At 58.3% G+C, this 11,575-nt stretch overlaps 1 protein-coding gene across 5 annotated transcripts; it reads right to left on the bottom strand.

Moving 5' to 3' along the window:
- Positions 1 to 295: 295 nt before the first annotated feature.
- Positions 296 to 11,187, bottom strand: LOC127034034 (C-factor-like). 5 transcript variants are annotated; one of them, XM_050922459.1, is made up of 7 exons: positions 10,826 to 10,865; positions 9,298 to 9,332; positions 8,777 to 8,828; positions 5,641 to 5,828; positions 1,783 to 1,941; positions 1,335 to 1,445; positions 296 to 672 (listed from the first exon to the last, which is right to left on the bottom strand). In XM_050922459.1, exons 3-7 carry the CDS (start codon positions 8,787 to 8,789, stop codon positions 559 to 561), a joined length of 585 nt encoding a protein of 194 aa, XP_050778416.1. In that variant the 5' UTR covers positions 8,790 to 8,828; positions 9,298 to 9,332; positions 10,826 to 10,865; the 3' UTR covers positions 296 to 558. The 5 variants fall into 5 exon arrangements, with proteins under 5 accessions (XP_050778416.1, XP_050778414.1, XP_050778411.1 ...); XM_050922457.1 differs by lacking the exon at positions 10,826 to 10,865 and adding an exon at positions 9,702 to 9,714; XM_050922454.1 differs by lacking the exons at positions 9,298 to 9,332; positions 10,826 to 10,865 and adding an exon at positions 11,010 to 11,187.
- Positions 11,188 to 11,575: the final 388 nt, after the last annotated feature.

Here is an 11,575-nt window from a genome sequence, read left to right as displayed (position 1 = left end):
TGTGGCAGAGAAATGCGCCTCCACCTTTGCCAGTCCCCAGCCAGCACTCTCCACCCACCAGGTTCCTGAGCAGCTGCATACCTGTCCAGTCACACACCTGTACAGCTCCCCCGTTTGGCCAAGTGGTAAGTGTGCACACAGACAGGCACAGGTGATGTGAATCAGGCTCTGGAGTCCTGGGGAGAGCAGGCAGAGAGGGGCCAGGGCTCTGTGTGGTACCAGCAGGCCAGGGCAGACACCTAATCTGCAGGGGAGCCTGGGGCTTGCTGGGAAAAAAGAGAGAGGACTGGCACTGTCCGTGTCTCAGGGTATTTATTAGTGACTCAGCTACAGGAAGCTCATGGCCCCATCTGCAGATCACACTGACTGCGTGGAACCCACCGGTGCCTTTACAAACAAGGGATTTCTAATCAGTGACCTCAGCTCTGCAACTACTTAAACAGATTCAATGCAGCATGTGCAGCTGGGCACCACCTGCAGTCATGGCCTCCCCTCTCGGGCCGCAGGGCTTCTGGCACCCTGCACCTGTGCTCTCAGCCCACGTACCGTGCTGCTCTCTCACCAGGGAATAGTCTTCCCTTCCCAACTCCAGAAGCTCCCGCTGTGTTTCTCGGAGAGGGCAGGAAGCACGGCGAGAATCCCCCGCACGCTTTCGTCCACGGGCAGGTCGGCCTGCAACAGTCCAGGAAATTCAGAAGTCAACAGGCTGGCCGGGGGCTGGAACAAAGTGTACAGTGAGGGGGAGGCGGGGGGATATGCTGAGAGCCACTGAACGAAACTGTAACCCCTGGATATGATGGAAACCACTTCAAGCCAGGGGGTGTGGCAGCCCCCCAGCATCCAAAGTTCCAGCACCTATGGAAGCTGGGCTTGGTTCTCTGGGGCCAAGCCACCCCATACAGTCAGGCCTGGGCACGCTTTCTGCACCTGCATACGCCCATGTTCACAGACATGGGAGTTTATCTGTATGTGCTCCTACAGCCCAGCTGCAGACCCACGAGCGTGTGCACAGTTGGCAGGTGTGCACACAGGTGACTGGTCAGTTACACGTATAGGTACCACTCACACACAGCAGCTATGCAGGCAGATCAGGCACATGCGGTTCCGGCTTGCAGCTCTGGGCCATGGCGGGTAGCGTGTACTGGATAAGCTGGAAGGCCAGACACAAGGTTGGAGGTCGTGACCTGCACAGGCTGACTTCAAAGGCCCAGGCGTCACCAGAGGCAGGGATCAGTTCATGTATTGCTGCAGATAGCTGCTCTACACTGGGAGGTTCCTGAACCCCAGCCCCTCCCCAGTGCCGCAATCACGGCTCCCAGGGACCGAGCACCCACCTCTTGGGTGCCCATGTCTGTCTGCACCCAGCCAGGGTGAACTGCAGCGCACAGAATCCCGTCCTCTGCGTAGGTCAGTGCCTGGCACCGGGTCAGCATGTTGACAGCGGCCTGCAGGGGAAGGGCTCGTGAGCCGAGGGCCTTACCATGCGTTCGCACTGGCTGTGTTCCTTCACACCCAGAGGCAGCTGCACCGTCTCAGGAGAGAGCATAGCGTGTGTGGCTCCTCTGTGACAGGCAGTAATGACACTAAGGCCAAAACGGCTGCTTAGTGCTGCGGTGAGGCCATACCCAGAGCTCTGAGCGTGTTAAAGGCACAGCACGTAAAAACGGAGAGCCCCACAGCTACATCCTGCACAGTCCTGCCCACCGGTACGGCCTACCTGGAATAGCAGGGTACATGAGCAGCGGATACCATTGCCCCTGGGATCCAGGCTCAGGGTTGTACCTTGCTGCAGCGGTAGGAGATAGCTGGCTTGATCAACATCTCAGAGACTCTCTCGATGGATCCCAGAACAGAAGAGATGTTGACAATGGCTGCCTTGCTGCAGCTCAGCCCTTTCTGGCTACTTCCCTGGGCAGCCTTCTTCAGCAAGGGCAGGAACGCCTGGCGGGAAGACAGTCCCATGGGGTCTGTGTGGAGCTTGCACCCCTTCGCTCTGGGAGCTAGCTCCATCTAACACACACCCAGGTAGCCCGGGGGAAGCACAGACCAGAAAAGGAGGGTTTTCAATTAGCCTCAAACTTGTGGGCTCTTCCTCCCCGCCGAGAGCACTCCCAAGCCCCGCGCTAGGTGACACATGAAGGGGGAGCGCAGGACCAAACGCAGAGTTCTGGGCTCTATCCTTGGCTTTGCCACTGACTTACGCGACCCTGGCCACATCCAATAGGCCTTCTTGTGCCTCAGTTTCCCATCGGGAACACAGGCACCTGTATAAAGTACTTTTGACAACCAGAGCCGGATTAACCTTTCGTGGGCCCCCATGTAGTTGTGATGGGCCCTTTCTGAGTGTGGGCCTGGTGTGACAACACCATAGTATACCCAGTACTGCTGGGATGGGGATGAAAACTTTTATTTAAACAAAATAAGATATTTAAAGCCACAGTTGATTGAGACCTGCACTCAGCCCATAGAGAACAAACCCGGCTAGCACCAATATACCCAGAATACTCTTGAATTTGGTTTATTTGTGTGGGAGGAGGGGTTGTTAGTTTTGTTTTTTCTGTTTAAACACTCAGGGCCTGCTTGGGGCCTGAACAGAAATGCTTAATGAGCACATTTATGAGCCATACTAAGCCCGGCTGCAGCAACCAGTGGAGTTGCACCTGCATCTCCCCACCACCATCTCCTCCGCCCAAAGTCATGTGTCATAAATACATTTTTTGAAAGCTGGATTTTCTACTTTGGTGCAATGATGTTTACAAAACTTTTTTTTAAAAAATCGTTTTTAGCCTATTTTTCCCTTTGTAGTGATGAGGGGTGGTGAGGCAAATGAGCCAGTGAAGTTACTGGGGTGGAGTGTGGTGAGGAAAATTGCTGGTGCCAATGTTTTGCTGGGAGAAAGGGCCACTGAGAGAGACACACACATAGACATTACTACCAAAGCCACCACAATCCAGCCTCAAGCCAAGCCCTTGATCAAATCTTCACACTTGGGCTCCCCCTACCCCTGGTCCCTCCTACTGTCCCAGCCACCCCACCCCCGCCCCCACCTTCAACCCAGACACTCTCTCCCCTCCCTCCCCCCCACCTTCAACCCAGACACACTCTCCCCTCCCTCCCCCCCACCTTCAACCCAGACACACTCTCCCCTCCCTCCCCCCCCTTCAACCCAGACACACTCTCCCTTCCCTCCCCCCACCTTCAACCCAGACACACTCTCCCCTCCCTCCCTCCCCCCACCTTCAACCCAGACACTCTCTCCCTTCCCTCCCCCCCCTTCAACCCAGACACACTCTCCCCTCCCTCCCTCCCCCCACCTTCAACCCAGACACTCTCTCCCCTCCCTCCCCCCCCTTCAACCCAGACACACTCTCCCCTCCCTCCCCCCCCTTCAACCCAGACACACTCTCCCCTCCCTCCCTCCCCCCACCTTCAACCCAGACACTCTCTCCCTTCCCTCCCCCCCACCTTCAACCCAGACACACTCTCCCCTCCCTCCCCCCCATCTTCAACCCAGACACTCTCTCCCCTCCCTCCCCCCCATCTTCAACTCAGACACTCTCCTCTCCCCTCCCTCCCCCCCTTCAACCCAGACACACTCTCCCCTCCCTCCGCCCCCCACACCCACTCACCCCCGACTCTCCCCTCCCTCCCAGTCCCCGCCAGCTCCCCCGTCGCGCGCTGACTCGCCCCACAACCTCCCCCTCCGCGCGGGGGAGTGTCCAGCCATTCCCCCGGCGGGCGCGTGGCTGGCAGCGGGGAGGCCTCGCCCCCTTTCTGCTTTAGTCCCTTCCCCGCTCAGCCCAGGCGGCCCGCAGCAGGCGCGGGGCATTGTGGGACTTGTTGTGCAGGCGACGGAGCAGTCCAAGGGCCATGGCGTGCGAACTACAACTCCCAGCACGCCCCGCGACACGTGACGGGGGGGCGGGGCCGGAGAGCGCTTGCGGGGCCGCGCGGTGTCGTTCCGGGCCCAGCGCCCGCTACAGAGCGAGGGGCCCGAACGGCCGATTCGCTCCACGCGCGCTGGGCCCCCGCGCACAGATCCGGGGCGAGGTCACTCCGCGGCTCGTCCTGCAGCCCGGCCGCCCGCGCCCCGCTGTTCTCTGGGGCAGCCGCTCCCGGGCCGGGGCCTGGCGGCGCTACGGGCTGCCCGCGAGCGGGGCGAGCTCGGGTCTCCCACCGCTCCGAGGGCGGCGTGCGACCGGCCCGGCCAGCCCCGGCCCGCGCCCCCTCTCCGGCCAGCCCCGGCCCGCGCCCCCTCTCCCCCGCTCCGGCCAGCCCCGGCCAGCCCCGGCCCGCGCCCCCTCTCCCCCGCTCCGGCCAGCCCCGGCCCGCGCCCCCTCTCCCCCGCTCCGGCCAGCCCCGGCCCGAGCCCCCGCTCCGGCCAGCCCCGGCCCGCGCCCCCTCTCCCCCGCTCCGGCCCGCGCCCCCTCTCCGGCCAGCCCCGGCCCGCGCCCCCGCTCCGGCCAGCCCCGGCCCGCGCCCCCTCTCCCCCCGCTCCGGCCCGCGCCCCCGCTCCGGCCAGCCCCGGCCCGCGCCCCCTCTCCCCCGCTCCGGCCCGCGCCCCCTCTCCGGCCAGCCCCGGCCCGCGCCCCCTCTCCCCCGCTCCGTTCCGGCCCCGGCCCGCGCCCCCCCCCCCCCGCTCCGGCCCGCGCCCCCTCTCCGGCCAGCCCCGGCCCGCGCCCCCCCTCCCTCGCTCCGGCCAGCCCCGGCCCGAGCCCCCTCTCCCCCGCTCCGTTCCGGCCCGGCCAGCCCCGGCCCGAGCCCCCTCTCCCCCGCTCCGGCCAGCCCCGGCCCGCGCCCCCGCTCCGTTCCGGCCCGGCCCGCGCCCCTGCTCCGGTAGTCAGCGCGGAGCCCCCTCAGCGGACCCTACGAGGGCCGTAATCACACGAATAGCCGTGCATCTTAAAAAAAAAACAACCAAAAACTCGGGACTGTAGCCTGTTTCTACGCCAGCATGCCCCCTGGTGGCCAGATGGAATGCCGCAGCCACTTCGCCTCAGTTTCCCTCTTGTGTTCATTGGCCTATTCCAGGCGTATATGTGACCTGATCCTCTGGCCCAGCCACATTCAAATGTATGGCCCCTTCTGTGGCCACTGAGTCTTTTAACAAGTGCAACAGAAATCCAGAGACAATTTAATCTTCTGTCCAAATGGGGCTCCGCTGGATGCTCCCCTCCCATGCAGCTGAGCCTTGGCTAGAATGCAGCAACCACCCCTCTTTCCTCAGGCACCTGGGCCTCACTCCCCCTACAGTCTAGGGCTGGCAACATTTTCTGCCTTCCCAGAGCTCAAGCAGGTGTCATCCCTCAGCAGCTCCTGATTCTCCCTCCAATTCCAGGATCCCCTCAGAAGCCGACTCCCTACATCTCTGCCTTCATGGAGAGCATGAGCACCCAGCTCTCCCCCTGCACCAGGGGCCCGCCCTCTGCTCTGTTAATGCCCCCTGAGCACAGGCTGGCCCCAGGTGCATTTGGGGAGGTGACCATCCCTCTCTGGCTTCTCTAACCCTGGTGGTGCTGGTGCAGGGGGTATGCCCCATCCCACGGACACGGCTGATATCTCAAGCTGGAAGCTCAGCTCAGCCCAGCCCTCTCCTTCTTCCAGACGTCTCCCTCCTTACACCCGATCCCTGGAAGTTACCTGGCCCACCAACATTGGCCCAACCACGTTAGTCTTGTAGGCATCCAGCATCTCTTTAGAATCCACCATTGCCAGAGACACGTCGGAGAAAATGCCAGCGTTATTTATGACCAGGTTCAGGCCCGAGCTGTCCAGCTGCTCCTCAACCCTCCGGGCTGCTTCCTCAATGCTCGCTGGATTCACGGCATCTGTGAAGAGAGTGGAGGGGCTGTAAGGTTGGGGTACAGAGAGCCCTTTGTTGAGTTACAGGTGCTGAGGTCTCGGGGGGTGCAAGCTAGCCCTCCAGTGCAGTGAGCCCACTCGGAGTGTTCACCTCGCTACCTCACCATAGGCACTTCAGTCCCCAAGCAACGGCTGCTCAGACAAGTGTCTCCAGAGAGACCTTGAGCGTCTGTCCATGCAGCCTGCAGCAGTGAGCCTGGATCCACGGGGGCTAGCTGGTCTTGCGCCAGCGTTCCCTAACCAGCTGTGTAGACAGTGCTCTGAATTCGCGGCTAAGATGAGAGCTGAGACTCTGAACTCGAGGAAGGGAGCTGGAAGCTTAGACATGGGCAGCATGGATTCCACATCACTTTGGGGTGGGGGAGACCCTGTCCCTTCTCTCTGCAGTTACCCTCATGCGTCCTGTGCTGGAGAAATAGCTATGGGGCAGTTCCAATCCATGCAGATCCCCAGAGGTGCCAGGACGGAGCGGGGGCATTAGACAAACACAGCTAGTAAAGCACCACAGCAGCATGGGCCCTTCGTTTCACCGTTTCTGCACTTAGCCTTTCTGGAAGCAAGATCTCTCCCTGCTGGGAAGGCTGTCAGGATGCCAGAGGAGGAGCGCAGAAGGAGAGCATGAGGGGAAGGATGCCAAGAAACTAGTGCGGGTTCTGCATAAACTCAGCCACCTGGCAGTGATCTTGGGCTGTAGCTCACAGACACAGTAACCTTGCCAGATGGCGCTCTGCTGCCGGGAGGAATAAATGCAGCGCATAGGCTGGCGCACCACAGCCTGTCTGGTGCCAATGAGCTAGGGTGACCAGACAGCAAGTGTGAAAAATCGGGATGGGGGATAATAGGAGCCTATATAGAAGACCCAAAAATCGGGACTGTCCTTATAAAATTGGGACATCTGGTCACCCTACAATGAGCGCTCTGAGGGCTATAAAACCAGTGCTGTGCAGGAGTCACTACACCCGGATCTGGGACCCCCTGGGTACCTCCTGGTGTAAATGCATTGTGCCTCAGGACAGGTCTGCACTATAACCTCATAATCAGTGTGCCCACGCTGCTCAGCCATTGCCCTGCGCGACTTGGTCCTCCCAGCCTAGCTAGACACAATTCTACTGTATTTGGAGGGTGACACCCACTACTCCCCAAAAGCAACCCATCCAGGATATGGCTCTGCTGGGGCTCGGATCTGTGCATGTCTGTTCCAGGGACAAGCACCATGCTAAAGACGTGTCTGCCAAAAGGAGGCAGCTATCAGAGTTCCCAGTGAGGTGAGGGCTAGAGGACACAGCCTTCCCCTTTTGTTCTGCCAAGTCAGCTGCCTGCAGGGACCCTGAACTCTAGCAACAGATCGATAGGACTAGGAAAGCAGTGCATGGGTACATCAGAACATGGGATCAGGTTACCGTTCTCAGCTGTACTCAGAGGGGAGCAGAGCTTAAAACAAACCATTTCATTTCCCCATGGAAGATGTATTAAGAAGTCCTGCAATGCATTAGTGAGACCCTTCAGTGCCCCAGCATTGAGCTGCTAGGCACAGACTGGAGCCTTCAGCCTGGGAAACCTGAACAGTTCCATTTACAGCTGAATTCTGTCCAGTTAAAATGACAGTGAGGAAAAACTGCACATTCCAGTCTGAATTTCCACCAGATGATGCCATGCAGGCTGATGTGTAGTTACCCAAGAGGAACATGAAGATCTGATCTGGCCACCTGTTCAAACAGTCCTGCTAGGTTCTACATTTGGGGCAGCAGGAGGTCAGCGTAGTCAGAGGAAGGGGAGTATGCTGGATTTAAAGGGACTCCTCTCCTGGAAGAGCTGGACTATACACTGACCTCTTCCCTGCAGCTCTAGCTAAAGAGGTGTAAGTAGCTTTTTCTGTCTCTTGCTCGCTAGCGGCTTGGTGCCAGAGCTCCATGGCACTGTTACTGCAACAGGGGAGCCCGGTGCAGGGAAGCACCTTGAGCAGAGTATTTGCCTAGGAGTCCTGAGGGGCAGTGTTCATCCAGAGTTACATTTCTCTTGGATGACAGTCACTGAGCAGGCATGGTGGGGAGACTGCGCCCTGTTTAGAAGCTTCCCTCAAGGGTAAGCCTCTTGAATTCCCCCCACCACCACCTTTGGCTGACGACGCCCCATTGGGGCGGACGGGATGGGTCACCTTGAGGTACCTTCCACTGAGCTTTCACTCCTTTGTGCTCTCTAGCTACAATGGAGAAGCTTGTTTAGCCTGACTTGTTCAGGCTTTTGTCCTGCATCATTCCTATGCAGCACCTTTGCTTCTAGTCTGCTCGTGATGGGAAACAGGCTCCTGAAGGCGAGTCGCCTTACCATTCCTAGCCTCTGGGGTGGACAGCACTATGGGGGCGGGAGGGTGTCTCCACGCACACAGCTCAGGCCGCTCGTGGAGGTGGCGTAACCACGCTGACGGGAGACGCTTTGCCCGTGGTGCAGCAACGTCCTCACTGAAGCGTCACAGAGGCACAGCCATGGGTGGTGGGTGGAGCCCCCCTTCGGGGAGGCTAGTCCCTCTGGCCTTGCTCCTTCAGCCTGAGGCCCCCCTCCTGGATAAGCCCTGAGCACCCCTCCTTCCAGGGCTGGAGCCCCACCCTTCCTGGAGAAACCCCAGCTGTGACATGCCTGCCCTCGAACCTGAGCTTTTTATATGCCCCATGCAGATTCCGGGCCAGCTGACGAGATCCCAGACCCAGATGGGTTTCGGGACGCTTGGCACAGCTGACTTTGCAGCAGTGCACAGAGAGCTGAGAAACACAGGAGTGGCTTTGGGGGTTGGCAGTTGAATGTGGGAGCTGCTTTCGGGGAGTCTAGTGCACAGGCCCAGGAGGGGGACAGAGCGGAGGGAAACAACCAGCTGGAGTGCTCAGACTTGCAGGGAATCGTTCGGCGGCAGAGCACATACCTAGTTTCACCATCACCAGGTTCGGATGTTTGGAAACCAGATTCTGCAGCTCCTAAGAAAGAGAAACATGGAGAACAATGGAAAGCTGCAGCAGAAGGCAGAGATAAGGGCCAGGCTGCGGCCCCAAAGCCACATACAAACTGAGGGCCAGAGTCTGTCTCCGTAGAATAGGGCAGTACTGCCCAACTGCTCCCACTGATTTCAGGCCGATGAAAAGTGTATCATAGAATTATAGAAAATCAAGGTTGGAAGAGACGTCAGGAGGTCATCCAGTCCAACTCCCTGCTCAAAGCAGGACCAACCCCAACTAAATCATTCCAGCCAGGGCTTTGTCAATCCGGGCCTTAAAAACCTCTAAGGATGGAGATTCCACCACCTCCCTAGGTAACCCATTCCAGTGCTTCACCACCCTCCTATTGAAATAGTGTTTCCTAATATCCAACCTAGACCTCCCGCACCGCACCGTAGCACATCTGTGTCCAGGAGGGACTGTACTCGCACATGTTCACAAACACACTTACCCTATTTGCTTCATTGTCCCACCAGCTTGGACAGGCTGGGCAAGAAAGGCAGAGAATCAATCCTGGAGTTAGGTCACAGGAGCAATATTTACAATAACATGCAAAACTGAGCCTGAGCAAACTCCCACTGAAGTCCATGAGAGTCTCTCTGTTGACTTTAATGGGAGTTGGCTCAGGCCCTTAGACACCGGGACAGATCTGGAGAACAGACTGATTCCCACAGTCACCCCATATTCAGTTACACACAAAAAGCCCTACGCTGAAAGAACATTATGGCTGCAAAGTCATGTACTCCAAAGTTAGGCCATGCTGGCATGTCGTGGACCATCCCAGTTAGAAAATGGTGAGTGATGCATTTTTTACTTGTTAGGTGGGGGGTACAGTGGAGGACAGGAGGAACTCACCAGCCAGCAGCAGCAGGAGGTGGGTGGGTCCTTGGGGAAGGGACAGAGCAGGGAGCGGAAGGGGCGGGGCCACCACAGCCCAGGCGCCCGGCAGCTGGTGCGCCAGGGAAGGCTCAGCCTTGCCTATTATACCTGCTTCCCATGACCTGGTGCACATGTACATAGGGTGTGTCAGGTTGCGGCTCCCCCCAGCTACTGATCTATGCACCCCCCCACCCGTGGCCCATGAAATCTCAGGACTGCCTTGTCAGCCTCCTTGAGGCACTGGGCAAGACGGCCATCCAGCGCCCCAGGGGAGGAAGCTGGATGGGGTGCGGGAGGCTTTGTGACTGTGGGAACCATTTCTAGTCCCTTGTGCTCTTGTCTCCAGGCAGAATTCCTCTGGGCTGTCTCCACTACCTCCTTGGACACCTTTGAGGAGCAGTGGGTGCCATCCGGGGGTCTCTGCTCAGTGTCCACCGCTGAATCCCTGATGCTTTACCTCTGACCTCACCACACGGCTCTTTTTTCCTTTGTTGTCCTCAGAAATCAACTGTAGCCTAAGATGGGTGGTTCCTCCCCCTTACTTGAGGGGGGAGGCCTAGCCCCACCTGCCCCAGAGCAGGTCCCTCCTGAACATTGAGGGGTCCTGTGCGAAGAGGAAGGCTGCACGAATGTAAGTAAACACCGTACGTAATGCCTGTGCAAGGGGGTCAAGGTAAGGCTGCATGGGCACCATCATTCTGGTGCTTTCTAACTTGGGAGCACTTGACTTTCAACACAATTAGCCACAGCTGCTGCCCAGAGCTCACTGGGCCAGCTTCTCTATGGCCTTGCACAGATGGGTGTGCTCATTCACAGCTGTGCAAAGGCTCCCTAAGCAGCCCGGCTGCCTTTGACCTTCACTTTGCACAGCTGCAAAGGCCAGCCTAGCTCAGTGCATGATGTAGCAAGAGGCCAATGGCAAATCTCTTGCCTTCGGGGTGAGTTAGATGCAGGGTTTTTGCTCAGGCCCCTCTCAGTGGCCTCAGCTGTCCAGCTGGTCAGTAGCTCAGCACAGGCTGGCAGAGACTGAGTTTGTCCTGAGCATAGATTGGTGCGTTGCTCTGCGCTGCCCCAGTTACGGCTGCAAGGACAGTACCTACCAGAAAGCTGCCATTCATTCCAGGGACGTAGGCCAGCTAAGCAGCCCCTCTCCAGGTTGCCTTATGAACACGAATGCAGGCCCGAAGGCAGCTCTCACATGAGACTGGCTCTGGTTATTTAGCAGCAAGTGCACAGTGTTGGAGCAGTGCCAATAACAAAGCCAGATATTATGGAATTCCTGACCTGTCCTCGTGCTCCCTCTGGGTCCCGGCAGGTGGCAAAGACCCACTGTGGCGGGTTTGATTTCCCCAGCAGCTGCTTCACCAGCTCCAGCCCGATTCCCCGATTGGATCCGGTCACCAGAACGCTGCGGACATTGAGCCCCGCCATGCTCCCTCAGCTGTCACGGACCTTGCTCGGTAGGCGTGTGCTCAGGAAACCTCCCCCCGTTCCCTCCTACTCACTCCTCGTGGTGCATTTCCCCTACTGGCTGCAGCTAATGCACTCACTCTTCCGTGCTGATTTCCTCTGGATTTACCTGGTATCTTTCAGTCAGGCCAGAGCAGCAGAGGAGGAAAAACCCTACTAGAGGGAGGCATGTTTTCTCTGACAGACAAATCGACTCCTTTTCTCCTAGTTCAGTGGTTCCCAAACTTTAACAACCCCTGAACCCCTTTCACTAAAATGTCAAGTCTCGTGAACCCCCTCCTCAAAATGAATATTTCCAGGGATTCTCTCCCTTCCTCAGCATTAATTATAAAAGCAGTGATCTTGGAAATATAAAATTTGTTTTTGTGACATGCTTATTA

The sequence above is a fragment of the Gopherus flavomarginatus genome, chromosome 14 (genome assembly GCF_025201925.1).
Source record: "Gopherus flavomarginatus isolate rGopFla2 chromosome 14, rGopFla2.mat.asm, whole genome shotgun sequence".
Lineage (NCBI taxonomy): Eukaryota > Metazoa > Chordata > Testudines > Testudinidae > Gopherus > Gopherus flavomarginatus.
Note: the sequence above shows the minus strand (reverse complement) of the source record. Positions and strands in the feature narration are given on the sequence as shown.

Coding starts and splice junctions, on each gene's coding strand:
- LOC127034034 (XM_050922454.1), bottom strand. CDS start 11,156: ATGGCGGGGCTCAATGTCCGCAGCGTTCTGGTGACCGGATCCAATCGG. Junction 5,829..8,776: donor CCTGGTGATGGTGAAACTAG/GTATGTGCTCTG, acceptor CTCTCTTCACAG/ATGCCGTGAATCCAGCGAGC. Junction 1,446..1,782: donor TCTCCTACCGCTGCAGCAAG/GTACAACCCTGA, acceptor CTTCCCCTGCAG/GCCGCTGTCAACATGCTGAC.